The sequence below is a fragment of the Phocoena phocoena genome, chromosome 8, assembly GCF_963924675.1.
Source record: "Phocoena phocoena chromosome 8, mPhoPho1.1, whole genome shotgun sequence".
Classification (NCBI taxonomy): domain Eukaryota; kingdom Metazoa; phylum Chordata; class Mammalia; order Artiodactyla; family Phocoenidae; genus Phocoena; species Phocoena phocoena.
Window position 1 is genome coordinate 18880707 of NC_089226.1, and position 17622 is coordinate 18898328.

The following is a 17622-nucleotide window of genomic DNA, read 5'->3' on the forward strand; positions in this document are numbered from 1 at the left end:
AAAGGCCACCATCCACATAAAATTCACACCGAAGGTGCTGCCCAAGGGCTAGACCGGGGCAACCAGATAAGCACTACCCTCTAAAAGAGGCCCTTCCCTACCCAGCCTCCACACAGATTTGGACCAAAGTGTGCCAAGTGGATTGTCATTGCGATACATGTGAATAAACGTGAGACAGGGTTTAGCAGTTACAATTTCCATCAGATTGTTGAAAACACGACCCAATTGAGGACACCTTAGCTCTTAATGTGCCATCATAAGCATCTGGCTTAAAACCCTATAAAATTTCAGTTTGAACGCCATAAAATCTAAAACGGGAAAACTGGGCAATTCTTGCTCCCCATGCCCAGGTCGGTGTCAGGGCACTTCCCCGAGCACCAGTGAATCCAGGCACTGGTCCGTTTGGTTAGCTTTACCCGTCAGACCACTCCATTCAGCCTCTGCCTTTCCTTTTCTCCAGGATCATAAATTTTCCGTGTCACTGGACTTGGAAATGGCTCCACCGCCAGGTGGAAAACCCTCTATTACGCGGTCCCTAGACAGGTTCCCCAAATGGGGAGCAGCCTGAACTCGTCTGTGAGGAGTCTTGAGCCGGTGGTGAGTCCTAGAAATGAGCAGGTTTAAGGGACGACGGCAGAGAAGGAGACTTGAGAAACCAGGTTAAACAACCCACACCACCGTTTCCTGGGCGTCAACCGCCCAGAACACACCGCTCGGGGGCAGATGCTGACCGTTAGGTGCGGGCGGGGCCTCGGTCACGTGACCGGCGCCGGGTCATATCCCAGCGTATGCGGGAGCACGTAAAGAGCGGCTCGGCCCTCGGCCGCGCGCTTGGCGTGCGCGCGCAGACCGGGGGCGGAGCGTGTGGGCTGAGCCGCCGGCGCGCGGCGGGGCGGAGGCGGGGCCCTAGCGGGGTGGAGGGCGGAGGCAGGACCACCTCCTCCACCTCCTCCTCCTTCTTCTCTTCCTCCTCCTCCTCCGGCGAGGCTGGGCTGGCCGCGGCGGCGGGAGGCGGGTGACCCGCGGAGCGGCGCCTCGGCCATGACTGCGGAGCTGCAGCAGGACGACGCGGCCGGAGCAGCCGACCGCCACGGCTCGGTGGGCCCCGCGGCGGCGGGCGGGAGCCGGGGGGGCTGGCTCCGGGTCCCGCGGGAGTAGGGGGTGCGGGGCCGGGGCGGGAGCGGCGCGGGGCGCGGGCGGGCGGGCGGGCCTGCGGGGCTCCGGCGCGGGGCCAGGCGGGAGGGGGCTGCGGAGGGCTCCCGGGCCCGGCTGGGGAGAGGGCGGCGCGCCGGCCGGGGTGAGCCCCGGGGCTCGAAGAGGAGGGTGAAGTCTCTGCAAGGCTCGGTCGCAGAGATTGAGGACTCTCTTCGGGTTCGGGGACGGGCTGAAGTTAGAGGGAGATTAGCTAATTTGGAAAATCAAATATAAAGGGCTGGACGTGGGCTGTCTGCATCAGGGATCTCTAAGAAGAGCGCTCCTGGCCCCCGACCAAGGGTGAGAAACTTACGAAAGGGGCAGCTTTGGTGGTTTTTGTTTTTTGTTTTTGTTTTCGAATCCGTTTTAGGGCAGTGCTGTTCTAAGAGTCTAAAGCAGACCGAAGTTACCTAAGTTAAAGCCAGGATTTATCTACACCGTGTGAAAGACCAGGGGTCCTTGTTACCACTTCATGCCTTCCACACACAGCCCTATTTTTTTAAGCAGAAAGCAGCCTTCCCAATTACTGCATTCATCACTCTAGATTTTTAAGGAAGGGGGAGGAACAGAACAGCGCGATGAATACAAGGTATGCTGATAATGCTTTCCCTTTTCTATTATCTAAGAAGATTGAAATCAATACGAGGATTTCTGGGCTAAGGTGGTGAGAGTAAAAGAATACTGGTTTGAGAGAAAATCAAACGGCTAATGTCTGTGCGAAAAAAAACTTGGGAAGTGGGCAATTTGAGAAAGTCTTCTAATGTTACTTTGGAATGTTATAACTTAAGACTACCCGTCACCCGTCAAGTGCTAAGCTGTTTCAAGACAGAATTGGAATCCTGTACCAAGTATTTAAATGCGAGTTTGGAAGTGAGGAATTTCATAAAATATTTACAGTACAGAGCTGTCAGATACTTCCACGTGAGAAACCTTTTATGCCTTTTTGTTTTTCCTCTTCAGGCACTCGGGAGACCAATAGTGTGTAAAGTGACCGCACTTACTTTTTAAACTCCTGTCGTAAAAGATACCTCTGGGTCGTGGACTCAAAAATGAAAGTAGGCAGATGGTGTTTCATGTGCTGATTTGTAATAGAAAAATTGTTAGGTGTTTACCAATGCCTGTTGGAACCTGAGTCAGGATTTTCTTTGGTTTCAGAGATCAGTTCTGTTTGTTTTTAGGACAGTGAGTTAAAAACAGGTGGGAAAATCTTAGCTTTGAGACAGTCATGTTGATTTGGAGAAGAGACTATTTTAAGGGAGAGCAAGTCATTTAAATTCGTTGGTTGACACCATGTGCCTTTTGGTCAGCAGCAACTGCATTTACCTCTGCCGCAGTTTGATAGGTGACCATCGTCTCAGCACTCTCTGTTTAAGAGTTCGTATGTGAGGTGTTTGATGAACACTTGTATATAAGTCATAGCTATTTTTGGAAAGATTTGGGACTCCAGTGGCTGTGGCTAGCTGGAGGACCCTGATTCCTGGCAACCTGCAGAGTGATGACATTTACTGTTCTTCTCAGTGATTCGCCCCATACAGACAGATGATAAGCTTGGAATGCTTGATAATGTTTGCCCTTTTTGTTTTTGCTAATGTAAAATGCTTGAAGTTAGCAGGCTAGGCTGAAGGAGTCTTATATGAGGAAATTACCTTTCACATCTCAGAGGAAAGGTTTTAATATCTTCTTCCTAATCTTCATAAGTTTCATGTTAGAATGGACTCTATTTTGAATTCTCTGAAGCATTCTACATTGCCCTTAAAGGATCTTTAATTGCTGTAATTGAGGGGAGCTCTCCTCCCCTGACAATCTATTTAAAACCTAGAATGCTTCCCTTCCATTATTGGTCATTTGTACATGGAACAGGCAGAACCCATTATAGCCGTCCAAGATTCGAGTGCAAGAAAAACGTAGTACTCTTGAAATATGTTCTCAGTATGTACTCGAGTCTAAAAGAGGGTACTATTTCAATCAATTCTTGACTTAGATGAAAACCAGCAGCAATGTTTACTGTTATTGTAGTTTACAACTTGAAGTCAGGTTGGCTCTTAGAAACCTGTGGTCCTTGGCAGCTAAACCAGGGCTCATCACACGTTCTGCTAACTGAAGCCCTGTGAAAACCTGTCAGTTTCTGTGAAAATTTAATGCTTTCTTTTGATTTTTTGGCTTTACACCCTCTTTTTTTTTTTTTTTTTTTTTTTTTTTTGGCGGTACGCGGGCCTCTCACTGTTGTGGCCTCTCCCGTTGCGGAGCACAGGCTCCGGACGGGGCTGGGCCCGTGTCCCCTGCGTCGGCAGGCAGACTCTCAACCACTGCGCCACCAGGGAAGCCCTTTACACCCTCTTTTACCTTGTCTCATTAATTGTGATTTTTGGAACATCAGTAAGTCAGTGCTTGGTTGGCTTCCACAACTCTCATGCCTCCAGCTACAAACAGTTCCTATTCACACAGTACTTTTAGTAAATTTATAAAACACATTGACAAGTAACACCTCACCAGGCAAGATCTTTCCATGTATTTTGTTTCATCCAAGAAATTTAAAGCAATAGCCAAGTGAAACATTTTTCAAGGAAAATAATGACGCTGATAATAGTAGTAGATAACATTAATTGATCATGTACTGTATGCCACACTCTGTGCTACGAATTTAACATATATTATCTCAGTACTTATGACAGCTCCAGGAAATTTTCTTGTTAAATAATTTGCCGAAGGTCACCAAGCTAGTCAGTGGTACAGCCACGATTGAAACCAGGCACTTCTGACTCCAAGGAGCCCAGGAAATCCCTGATCTTACTTCTTAGTCAGTGGACCCATTGTTTTGGGTCAGATCCTTTCTATTACTCTCTAGAACTCTTCCTGATGTTTTAAACTTTCAGCCCTCCCTGCACTCTTTCTAAATAGATAACCTTCCTTTCTACTTAACTGAGCTTGCTGATACCTTAAGAGCTCTCTGTCTCGTATTTGGGTTTCTTTTCCCCCCTCTTTAGCATCCCTTTTTCTCTCAGTGGAAGAGGTACCCTTCCCTTCTCCCTTCATTCCTTAGAGATGAATCTAAATCATTGGTGTCTAGAGACCTTTTTGATTGTGACTACTGGGGGAGAATGCTCCAGTAGAAGCCAGGGATGCTGCTAAACATCCTACAGTGTACAGGGTAGTCCCCCCTAAACAAAAAGCTGTCTGGCCCAAAATGTCAATAATGTTGAGCTTAAGAAATCCTGATTTAGATGTCTCTCCTCACATGCCTAAGTTTTCTTACATCTTCCTTATCCGAACCTAACCCCCCAGTCACCTTCACTGACTTCTGCTCCCTTGCAACTCAGAATATGGTCCATGGACCAGCAGCATCCACATCACCTAGGAGTTTGTTAGAAATGTAGAAATTTTGGGTGTGCTGTAGCCAGCTTGTACTTGTCCTGCTTCCAGACTTTTTTGACAGTTTATGAAGCACTTTAACATTTATTCTCATTGAATCCATGTAGCAACCCTATGAAGTAAAATTTAGTGCGACTAGGAAGTAGAATTTGCAAAGTGACACAGCTCGTGAGTGCTAAAACCAAAACCCTGGCACAGGCAGTTTTCTCCTAGGATATCAGTATTTTTACTACGACCTCTAGATGAGTTTTGTTAGATGGGCAGGTCACAATATTTTACATTTAAAAATCATGTTTTCATTTTAGTAACAATTCCTGTATGCATTACTTCACTTCATAGTCACACCAGTGCTGTCAAGGCTTATGGTATACTTTATTTTCCAGGTGTGGAAATTGATGCTCAAGAAAGTTGAAATTTGCCTAGAGGCTAATGTGTGCTAAGAATCTGGGCTACTTAGTGCTATTTCCACCATCAAGGCTTTATAATAAAAAGGGAGGTCAAAATACCAGACATTCAAAGCCAAATTAAAGATCTGCGTGAATAGGTGCTGGCAGCTGCTGCGTGATGGTCGGTAGTCAGGTTAAACTTGAGATGCCCTAAACAAATATGTCCTTTTTCAATATTCCAGCCCAAGTTAGTACTTTCCTGGTGTCTTTTTTCTTCTTGTGAGTGTGTGTGTGTGTGTGTGTACGTGCGTGCGCGCGATTGTGCAAAGCTTTCCCTTTTTATTCAGTTGAATAAATTCATATAATATAAAATTAACTATTTTAAAGTGTACATTTAGTATATTCACAGTATTGCACAACCACCACTTCTGTCTAGTTCCAAAATGTTTTTAACACCCCAAAAGAAAACCCGCTAAGCTGTCACTCCCTATTCCCCCTCCCCCTGGCAACACCAGTCTGCTTTCTGTCTCTGCATTTACCTGTTCTGGATGTTTCATGTAAATGGAATTGTATAGTACGTGACCTTTTGTGTCTGGCTTCTTTCACTTAGTTTAATGTTTTCGAGGTTCATCCAAGTTATAGCATGTATCAGTACTTCATTCCTTTCAATAATGGCTAATAGTCAACTCTATGTATCTATTACGTCTTGTCTGTTTTTCCATTGGTGGACATTTGAGTTGTTCCCACCTTTTGTTTTTTATGAATAGTCCTTCTGTGAACATTCACGTACGAATATTTTGAGTACCTGCTTCCAATTATTTTGGATATATACCTAAAAGTAGAATTGCTGGATCATAGGGTAATTCTATGTTTAATGTTTTGAGGAACTGCCACACTTTTACACAGCAGCTGTACCGTTTTACATTCCCACCAGCAACGCACAAGGGTTCCAGTTTCTCCACATCCTCCCCAAACACTTGTTATTGTCCATTTTTGCTTTTTTTTTTTAACATCTTTATTGGAGTATAATTGCTTTACAATGGTGTGTTAGCTTCTGCTTTATAACAAAGTGAATCAGCTCTGTACATATACATATATCCCCATATCTCCTCCCTCTTGTGTCTCCCTACCCCCACCCCTCTAGGTGGTCACAAAGCACTGAGCTGATCTCCCTGTGCTATGTGGCTGCTTCCCACTAGCTATCTATTTTAGATTTGGTAGTATATATAAGTCCATGCCACTCTCTCACTTCCTCATTTAGTTTTGATTTGCATTTTCCTAATGGCTAGTGTTGTTAAGCATCTTTTCTTATGCTTATTGGCCATTTGCATCTCTTCTTTGGAGAAATGGCTGTTCAGGTCCTCTGCTCATTTTTGAATTGGGTTTGTTTGTCTTTGGTGGTTTGAATTGTAAGAATTTTAATATAATCTGGATGCTAGACCCTCATCAGATTTATGATTTGAAAATATTTTCTCCCATCCTGTAGGTTGTCATTTCACTTTCTTGATAACGTCCTTGGATGCACAAAAGTTTTTAATTTTGACGAAGTGCCACTTACCTGTTTTTTCTTCTGTTGCTTGTGCTTTTGGTATAATATGAAAAGAATCCATTGCCAAATTCAAGATAATGAAGATTTACCTTTAACTTTCTTCTAAGAGTTTTATAGTTTTAGCTCTTATATTTAGGTTGTTAATCCATTTTGAGTAAGTTTTTGAATATTGTGTGAAGTAGGGGTCAAACTATACTCTTTTGGAAATGGATATCTAGTTGTCCTAGCACGATTTTTGTTTGTGGTGTGTGTAAATTTAAGGTGTACATCATGTTACTTCGGAAAATTTGTATATTATCAGATGTTTGCTCCTGTAATGATATTTATCATATGACATACTTATAGTGCAATATTATTGTCTACATTCAATAAACTGTACATTAAATCTCTGTGACTATTTTAGTACTTGTTACAAGTTTGTACTCTTAAACACCATCAATCTTATCCCTACAGCACCCCCAGTACCATTTTTTGAAGAGAATATTTTTTTCCCCATCAAATGGTTTTGACACCCTTGTCAAGAATCAGTTGACCATAGATGTATAGTTTTTTTCTGGACTCCCACTTCTTATTCATTTGTCCATATTGCCTGTCCTTATGCCAGTACTACACTGTCACGATTACTGTAGTTTTGTAGTAGGTTTTGAAATCTTAAAGTGTGAGTCCTCTAACATTGTTCTTTTTCAGTATTGTTTTGGCTCTTCAGGGTCCATTGAAATTCCATATGAATTTGAGGATCAGCTTTTCCATTTCTGCAAAAAAGGTCATTGGAATTTTGATAGGGGTTACACTGAATTTGTAGATCACTTTGGGTAGTATTGATATCTTAACAATATTAAATCTTTGTAATGATTAGTTTTATGTGTCAGCTTGACTAGACCAGAAGGTGCCCAGACATTTAGTCAAACATTATTCTGGGTATGTCTTCGAGGGTGCTTCTGGATGACATCAGCGTTTGAATTGGTAGGCTGAGTAAAGCTGATTGCCCTCCCTAGTGTCTGTGGGCCTTACCCCTTCAGTTGAAAACCTGAATAGAACAAAAAGGCTGAGTAAGAGGAAACTTTACCCACCTGACTGGGTGCAGGTCTTCTCCTGCCCTCAGACTGGAACTTATATCATCAGCTCTCCTGGTTTTCAGGCTTTCCAGATCTGACTGGAATGACACCCTTGGCTGGTTCTCCAGCTTGCCAACTGCAGATCTTGGGACTTCTCAGCCTCCATAATCCCAAGAGCCAATTTCTAATAATAAATTTCTTAATTCACACGCACAGGAAACTAGGAATACAGGGTCTCTTCATGAGCTCACACACACATGTGCCCTATTGGTTCTGTTTTTCTGGAGAACTCTGACTGATACAGTCTTCCAATCCACGAACTTGGATGTTTTTCCATTTATTAAGGTTTCCTTTAAGTTCTTTCTCAGTGTTACGTAGTTTTTAGTGTACAAGTCTTTCACCTTCTTGGTTAAATTTATTCCTAGGTATTTTATGCTTTTGGTTATTATTGTAAGTGTAATTGTTTTCTAAATTTCCTTTTCAGATTGTTCATTGCTGCTGTGTAGAAACACAACTGATTTTTGCCCATTGATCCTGTACTCTGCAACTTTGCTGAATTTATTTATTAGCTCTAGTGACTTTTTTGTGGATTCTCTGGGATTTTACATATCATGTCATCTGTGAATAGAGATAGTTTTACTTTCTCCTTTCCAGTATGGGTGTCTTTTATTTATTTTTCTTGCCTAATTGCTCTGGCTAGAACCTCTAGTATAATGTTGAATAACATTGGTGAAAGTGGGCTTCTTTGTATTCATACTGATTTTAGGGGGAACTCTTTCAGTCTTTCACCATTGTGAATGATGTTACCTGCGAGTTTTTTTAAATAAAGGCTCTTTATCATGTTAAGGAAATGACCTTCTCTTCCTAGTTTCCTGATTGTTTTTATCATCAAAGGGTGTTGGATTTTTTCTGCATCGACCAAGATAACTGTGTTTTTATCCCCTTCATTCTGTTAGTGTGGCATATTACATTGGTTGGTTTTTACTGGTTTCCTTTCATGTCTTCATCAATCACGTTTTCTTAGGCATCCATTTTCAAATATTTGGCTAAGCTTTATCTCTTCATTCTTTGAGATGTGCAGAGTATACTCTACCTTTCCATTTCTCCTGCCAGCTTCCTATCTCTGTCATCACACTTGGTTTATTCAGTACCCCTATAACTCATGGTTAAGCTTTCTTTCCCTAGTCTCATCCCACTTTAAACTAGTTGTTCACATGTGCTAGGTGAATCCCCTTAAAGTACCTTTTTTACCCCTCATATTTCTTCCCTGCTGAGGAACCTGTAATAATTTTTTATTGTTCATTAGATCAAGTCTAAACTCATCCTGACATTTAGAACCCTTCATAATCCAATCCCACATCACCTCTCTGATCCCTGTTATTTACTACACACTGAGGATGGAAACTACACACTGAGGCCCATCTAATAATAACTTAAAATTTTACTGTTAGATTTCTAAAACTATAACCATGTAAACTTGATTTCTTATATCTTTTCCCATATTTTCTTAGTTTCTCAATAAACCTTAGCAGTAGATTGCTGAATGGCATTTTCTTTAATATTTGAAGATACATTTCATAAGACCTTATTGTAACAGTTTCCTGGCCTCGTTTCTTGTATTTAGTTGGGGCACATATGTATTTAAAGAAGTGAAAAAAATATTGTCTTAATGTATTCAAAAGTAAAAAAACAAGGTACAAGACATGATGTATAGTATGAAAGAATATATTTGTGTGCGTAGACCATTTCTGGAAAGATATGTAAGAAACTATTAATAGTGATTACTCCTGGGAAATGGGACTGGATGGGAGGAAGAGGGAAAATTCCCTTTCATTTTATATCTTTTTGTGCTGTTAGAATTTCCTACTCAGTGAATGTGAAAAAAAAATAAGAGATGAAAAAATTTGAGTAAATAATGATTAGTTCTTTTTTTTCTTGCTTTTAATTTTAGTTTAAACCCCACTATACCATTTAGAATTAGCTAACTTTTAAAAACTTTTAATGCTTTTTAAAAACTTTAAGCCAGTTGATGAACTGAAACAGTGATTTTCATCACGTACCTAATTTTTGCACCATTAAAATAAGTTATCAAGTAGCCCATTTCGGGGGATTTAGTTTCATCCACTAAAAAAATGCTATTTGTCAATTGTAGAGTCATAAGGCACTTTAGATTTCTACGTTATGAGTAAATTGGACCAACATGGAGTTGTTGCTGGGAGAAAAACTGAAAAAATACCAGGGCTTTTGTGGACTTGTTCCTTGTTTCGTGGAAGTTGGAAAGGTTAGTGGCAGTCTCAGACTGTGTTGTTAAGACCCTGTTGTATAGGTTGGGTTTCTGGAGTTGCTGCTGTATATTTTCTTTGACTCCTAAAGTTATTCCTTTGCTTTCCTTGGGTATTTAAGTTTTATTTTAAAATTAGAAAACTAGGTCTTTAACTTTGGAGGGAATTTTATTAGGCACACCTTGGTAGTTCTTTGGAGTAAAGTAACATTTATCAATTATGTACTTAGTTTTAAATTTAGAAATGGCTTTGTAAAAAGAGACCGTTGAGATCAGGAAATGTGTGCATGAGAATGATGAAAATAGCATCCCTGTTTGAAGGAATGGAATAATCTAGAAATTATAATAAGAAATAACTATAAAAAAGAAATAATCTAGCATCACAGTGCTAAACTGGGTATTTGAAGATTGTGAGATTAGTAATCTCACTAATTTGCTGATCAAAGATTTTAATTTAGTTGCAGTGGGATTAGGACTAAAAAACTTCATAGTTTAATGTTTTACTGGGTGACTAATCCTGTTTATTGCTTACTATAAGGTGAGTTATTGTCTTTGCTTTAAGAAAACCTCAGTCCTGAGAAGTTTTGCACCAAAACCACAGAGTAGTTGAGGTCGGAAAGCTTGAGTTCCTTCTTTCTAGAGATTTCCGTGTGCCTGTCTTTTTTCACTGCCCCTGGGCAAGAAAAGAGAGTACTCTTTGTTTTATGAAAATAATGTGTATTTAGCTATAGGGAAGTGCAAACATGTTGGCTCTTGCCAGTTATTTGACCTCATTATGACTGGAGCACAGGCTTTCTCTTGTCTCATGTTGGGTGTGTACTTTATATGTAGCATCATAGTTAGGGTGAAGTTAATATTTAAATCAGCTTCCTGTGAAGTTCCAGAAGAAACTGTGAGTTAGTAATACCGTAGGATCCTAATGACTTAGCTTGTCTGTTGTGGTAAAATTAACATGTCATGTATAGTACTGATTGCGTTGTCTGTGTGAGAATTTAGGTTTACCTAAATATTTATAAGACTGAGTCATGTCATAGCAGTTGTTCATGTGTATCACTAGCATAGCTTAATCCTTGTGAAACTTGTTATTCAGACTCTTAATAGTTATTTTTGATTAATCTTTTAATTCAAGACACTTGATGACAAAATAGGTTTTGTAAACCTTAGTTTTCTAATTTGCACAATGAAGATAATGATTCTTAACTTTTTTAGGGTTGTTCCGAGGATTTCGTGTGTGTGTGAGGCATCTAAGGTTCCTGACGGAAAGGCGTTCCGTAAGTGTTAGTGACAGTTGTTAGTAGCCCTGTCCCATGGCTAATTCAATTGAGCTAGTGTGTTGTGTGATTCTTGCCTTTACAGAGGCAGGGATTTCACTTAGAACAGTTAGGAAACCACATGGTGAGAAATACCAGGTAAAGCCAGTAAGTCCTATTCCTTTGCAGGCTCATTCGTTCCCTCAACATGGGAAAGGGAGAGGATAGTGAGGGACCAGAGTTCTTGAAGGAGGTAAGATGAATATAATGTCGTTCTTGACACTGTACAAAATGATTTTATGTAGCTGTCATCTCTGCCCAATAGCTTTTAAAAAAGGGGTACAAAGAGTTTATTTTCCTTTCCTGAGTGTATTATTCTAGATGTGTTAATGTCCACTGCTACCTGTTTGTTACGAAGTGGAGACAGAGGAGTGGGACTTTAACCCACAGCCAAATGTAATGGTTAGTAAATTATTTATCATTTCCATACCGTATTTCATTGATTAGCATTTATTTGGCATTCTGAGATCTCTGAAATTGAGATGGTCCTTAAGTTTACTATCACCCAAGCAGCACATGTGGTGTAGTTACCATAGTCTGCACATGTGTGGGCTTAGGCATAGCTGTTCCTGCCGTCATGGCAGTCGGGTTATATGCACTCTTGGTACCGCACGGTTAGTTTACTTGCCATTTAAAAGGGCTTTAAAAAGATCAAAAAAACTATGAAGAAAGGCATAGAAATAGAACAGCAGGGTACAGATTTGATTTCATGTGAAGTAGAATATTTGTCATTGGAGGAATGATTGCAGTTTCAAATTTTCTTGCAAAGCTACAATCAAGTGCATTATGGGACCTCAGAAAGGAAGATACTATAGGTGTTTTAAGCTTTTTTTTGTTTTTGTTGAGAAATAGGCCAAAGCATTGTCTGTTGCATGCCAGGCAGTGCACCTGGGAGTAGGGTGAATTGCTCTATTTCTCAATATAAATGAGACATTTTGGAGCTACAAGAAGCTGATGTGACCAATTCATGTGTCTCCTAGGACTGTCACAAAGGACTTCGTCACACTGCACTGTCATGAAGGCATTTAAGTGGCAGCCGTTTTTGTCTTTGGTGGTGCATAATGTGCTTTTTATAACTGATGGCACTTTAGATTCCGTCCATTATAGTGTTTACCTCTCTACTTCCTGATGATAGCTTATTTGGAACTGATTGTACTACTAAGTAATCAAAATTGTGATTATATAAGGGCAGCTAAAATAGGAAACTTGTTAAGATGCAGAGATCAAGGTCAAAATATAAGAATAAAATGTTTGCATTGTTTTGCATTAAATAGGTATTCTTGCCTGTTTTCTTTGTTTTCTCAGATACAGCATGGCATAGAGGTTAGAGTGCAGACTCTGGAGTCAGGCAGCCTGGGGTCAAATCCCAGCTCCACCCCTTACTAGCAATAACTTTGTGTAAGTTACTTAACATCTCTATGCCTCAGTTTTCTGTCAAATGGGCGCAGTGTCTATCTCACAGGTTTGTTATGAGGGTTAAATGAGTTAATACATATGAAGTGTTTTGAACAGCACCTGGCTAAAAGTAAGCAGTGGGTGTGAGCTATTATTTTAACTGGGATTGTCTTCTGTGACTCCTGCATCAGTTGGTACACAGAGTAATTTGAGGTGAAGATGTGATTGTCTATCCACTCTTACCTTCTTGGTTCCAGTTCAGGGCTGATATGCTACCCATTTCCTCATCCTTTTATTCCACCCTTTTTTGGGTACATTGATTTGGATTTTTTAGAAAATTGGTTATGATTGACCTATATAGATTCACACACTTACACAATACGATCAGTGGAATTAGAATTTGTTTGGAAACAAACTTTTTAATACTTTATTTTTCTAAAAATCATATGCTGTGTTTTCAGTGTTTTCCAAGGTTAAATCTGGATACCTCTTAGTGTGAGAGTCACTCTAGCAGTGCCCAGGCGGTGACTGCCTTTGACAGACTCACAGCCTCCACGGCTGCTGGGCTCAGCAGGGTAGGGTTCCATTTCTAGCCTATGACGATGACCTGTGACTGGAACAGAAAGACTGTTGATGCTTTTCCAAGGACTGTACAGGGGTGTTTCAGTTCATTATTTCTAGTGGTGTGCCGCTTGAGTGTTGCATTGGGCCCTCAGCTGTTGAAGAACAGAGGATACTGTTTCTGTTACAGCTGGCAGTGAACTAGACTGCCTACTGCCTCTTGGAGACATAGTACTAACTGAAAGACAGTTAATGGTCAAGCATCAAGTATTGAATTGGGGCTTCATTCTAGTACAATGTTAAGAATAAATTAGATTTCTTCTCGCTGGATTAAATTTGAGCTATTTCGTTTTCAGTATTCATCTGTAAGATCACTGTGTCTTCACTTGGGCCAGCCAATTGTTTAAATTGTTGAAAAGCTTACTTGTAAATAGGTGTTTTGTGTTAACTTGTCAGTTGAAGACTTTAAGGCTGAAAAGGGTTATAAACTGATCTTGTAGCTGGAAGTTAATAAGAAAGGTTTTTCCATGATTCAGATTAATGAAGAGAAAACATTCCATACTTTATTCCCTCTGCAATTGTATTTATAATTCAGAAAATTCTAGCTTTATCTATACAGTTTTTTAAGCAATCAAACCTAAAGTTTCAAATATGACATTGGTGGTATCATTTGTTAATTACATGATTGGAAACTTAATGTCAGTGAAAAATGACACACGCAAATGGCATGTGCAGTGAAGCTTAAAATAGCACATCTTCACATCCATGCAAATTCCCTGGACTCCTTATAATGACCTACTTACATACTGCTCACAGAGAGAAACCTGAGGCACTTGAAGCGTCCATTAAAGCTGGAATATTACATTTAAATGTTTTATGTATTTGTAGTTTTGCTATTTACTCATGTTTCGTCCAAAAATGCCAAAAGCATTTTCCATGATTAAGCTTTAGAAAGAGCAATACATTTGGCATTTCAGAATGTGTCTGACAGTCAAGTACCTTGTTCCTTGGAGCTTGTTGGTTTTTTAAAGTAAACAATGCAAGTCTCAAGCCTGTTTACCCAAGATGCTGGTGTCTATTCTTTAAATGTGTCCAGGTTTACTTTCCGATTGACACGTGTGTGTGTTCTTTCTGTTTCTCAAATACAGAGCTGCCAAATGCTGTTAAATCAACTGAGGGAGATCACAGGCATTCAGGACCCTTCTTTTCTTCACGAAGCTCTGAAGGTTAGTCTCAAGGCCTCTATTCAACAGGTTTTAAAACTGTTGTTCATATCATAGTTATGTCAGTTCAAGCTATATCTATGCCAAGATGAATGTGCATACGTATAGGACGGAAGTTCTAAAGGTCAAATGACCCAGTATCTTCAACATGCAAATTATAAGAGCAGGAAGAAGTTGAGGAGGGGAGAGACTCATAGTGCGGGGGGAGACCTACAGAGATTTAAGGTACCTATCAACTAACTGCACCGTATGGACCTTTTGTGGATCCTGATTCGAACTAAAAAGTATTTGAGTCAGGGAAATTTGAACTGGTTATTTGTGTGAGGATAGCATTATGGGTTATATTTTTTAAAAAAGATACATTCTGAAACGTTGACTGATGAGATGATAAGACACTTAGTGAGTTTGCTTCAGAGTATCTGGGGGAGGAGAGGCAGAATAGGTAAAATAAGACTGACCAGGGCTCGGTAATTATCGAAGCCGAGGGATGGGCACATGGGGTTCAATTATACATTCCCTCTCCTGTTGTGTATGTTAGAATTTTTTCCTAAGAAAAGTTTAAAAAGTTAAAATGAAATAGAAGCGTGGTCATCACTTCATCACTGTAGAATGTGGTAACTGTTTGGCACCTTTACCGTAGGGGCTGACTTCACTTAGAATCTCTGTGTTAATCGCCAGCCCCCTTCTTGATACATCATGCCGTAGCTGTTCTGTGCGGTCAGGCGGCACAGTATGCAAAGCAGGGAGATTCCATTCTCGTTTGCATGTTGTGGGAAATCAGAGCATGGCAACTCCCTTCCTGTAGCTAGGAGTTTAATGGCAGTGCTTTAAGCATAATAGACCTACTATCCTCCACTGTACTCTGTTTCCTCCTTTATACCCTAGAATTATGCCTAGACTTATTCAGTATGTCACCAGGGTAGTAAGAGTTATAACCCCCAGACTAACTTGCTGCCTATTTTAAATGCTGTGATGCTTTACTTTTGAAATTTCTATATTTTTCCTCCCCTCAGGCCAGTAATGGTGACATCACCCAGGCAGTCAGCCTTCTCACTGATGAAAGAGTTAAAGAGCCCAGCCAGGAGACTGCTGCTACAGAACCATCTGAAGTAGCGGGCAGTGCTGCCAACAAAGAAGAATTAGCAAGTAGGTATATCCTGGCTTGGTCCCGCTCTGAACTAGCGGAGAGTAAGAGATGAGTTTACGTGAGTGTCCTTTCCATCACATCGACCCTTCGGAAATAGTAGTAATAATGGCTCATTACTGAGCCATTACTAGGCGCCAGGCACAGTTCTCAGCGCTTAAATGGTTCCATTCATTCGGCACTTATTTAATGAACCCCTATTATGTGCCAAGCCCTCTTTTAGGCACTGGAGATGAACAAAAGAAACAGGAATTGCTGCCCTGTGAGAGATGAGGCCATTGAGGGAACAAATGGGAGGCAGATCTTGCGGAGCCTTCATAGCTGCTTGGCATTTACTCTGACTTAAGAGGACTAGCCATTGGAGAGTTTGGTGCAGAGGAATGCTGTAAACGGGTTTCCTTTGGCTAAAGATCATTCTGGCTGCTCTGTTGAGAACAGAATGTGTGGGAGGGAGTAGCGAGCATGGGGCAGAGCAGGGAGCCCAGGACGACTCAGGAAGCTGTTGCAGATGAAGGTGGTGTGGGCCAGGATGCAGTAGTGGAAGGGTGACAAGTGCTTGCTCTACAGGATTTGCTTACAAAGGATCTGAGGGTTGTGAAAGAGAGAGGGGTTAAAGATGACTCCAGGTTTGTTTCCTAAGGAGCTGAAAGGATGGAGTTGCACTTAACTGACATGGGAATAATTGCAGATGGAGCAGATTTGGGGTGGAAAATGAGGAGATCGGTTTTGGCAATATTAAGTTTGAGGTGCCTGTTAGACATCCAGGGGGAGTACGAAAAAGGCAGCGGAGGTCCAAGTGTGCAGTTCAAGGGAGAGATCTGGACTGGAGGTGGATAAAACCTGGAATCATAAACCTGTAAATGGTACCTAAAGTTAGGAGAAGGGATGAGCTCTCCAAGGGAGTGGGTATAGAAAACAGGGAAGGTTCAGTGACTCAGCAGTAGATCTTCCAGTGTTGAGATGTCTGGGCGGGGGGCAGGGGAGTAGGAGGAAGACCAGGAGAGTGGTGCTATGAAGGCCAAAGAGGCTTCCAGGAGGAGGGATCTATCAGCTGCGCAAGGTGGTGTTAATGGATATTTGAGCTGTTGGCAATTTTGAACTATTCTGAATAATGCTGCTGTGAATATTCTTGTATACGTCTTTCGGTGCACATAGTGACTTTTTCAATCCACATTTTTCTTTTTGAGACGCATCCATGTTGGTTGTACCTGTAGTTATTTCTTTTGACTGATGTGTAGTATTTCTTGGTCTGAATATACAACAGAATTGATATATTTGTTGATTGACTTTGGGGTTGCTTTGAATTTTTTTTGCTGTTGTAAACAAGGCTGCTGTGAGCTTTTTTGGTTTATGTTTCTTGTGCATGTATGCAAGAGTTTCTTTAGTGTATATGCCTAGCAGTGTAATTGGTGAGTATTAAGATGTGCTCATCTTCAACTTAGTAGCTATTATTAGTGACATTTTCCAAAGTGATTTTTTAAAAAAAATATTTATTTATTTATTTGGTTGTGCTGTGTCTTAGTCGCGGCATGTAGGCTCCTTAGTTGCAGCCCATGGGCTCCTTTAGTTGCGGCAGGCGGGCTCCTTAGTTAGTTGTGGCATGCGACCTCTTAGTTGCGGCATGCGTGTGGGATCTGTTTCCCTGGCCAGGGATCGAACCCCCTGCGTTGGGAGTGCGGAGTCTTAGCCACTGTGCCACCAGGGAAGTCCCCAAAGTGATTTTTTTTACATATTTATACTCCCACTAACAGGGTTTGAGAGTAACTCTTGCTCTCAAATTTGTTAGATTGTAAAATTGTTGCCTGTCTTTTTGATATGAAATGATAATCTTGTTTTTAATTAGAATTTTTAAAAATTAAATAATGAGATTGAACATCTTTTCCCTTTTGACCATTCATGTTTCCTCATGTGAAGTTTCTTTTCGTGTCTTCTGCTGGTTTTTCTGTTTGTTTGCCTCTTTTTATTGATACTTGATATTCTTATTGATAATGACCTTATATTCTTGATATTAACCCATTTTTCTGGACTTGGGTGTTGCAGATATCTTCTCCTTGTTGATGACTTGTGTTTTTACACTATGGTGATGAACTAACAAATAGCTTTCATTTATTAATCTTCTGCTATGGTTTGTGTTTTTTGTTTAAGAACTCCTATA

General features: G+C 40.8%; 1 protein-coding gene across 11 annotated transcripts in view; it reads left to right on the plus strand.

The window, feature by feature from the left end:
- The first annotated feature begins 1016 nt into the window (after positions 1–1016).
- Positions 1017–17622, plus strand: part of USP28 (ubiquitin specific peptidase 28) — a 56785-nt gene continuing 40179 nt past the window's right edge. For 9 of the 11 annotated variants that reach the window (XM_065881739.1, XM_065881741.1, XM_065881745.1 and 6 more), the window contains exons 1-2: positions 14255–14326; positions 15337–15469. In XM_065881739.1, coding sequence (XP_065737811.1) covers positions 14258–14326; positions 15337–15469 — 202 coding nt within the window. In that variant the 5' untranslated portion in view covers positions 14255–14257. Of the gene's footprint in view, positions 1099–14248; positions 14327–15336; positions 15470–17622 lie in introns of those variants that run through there. The other 2 variants (XM_065881734.1, XM_065881742.1) reach the window with 2 other exon arrangements.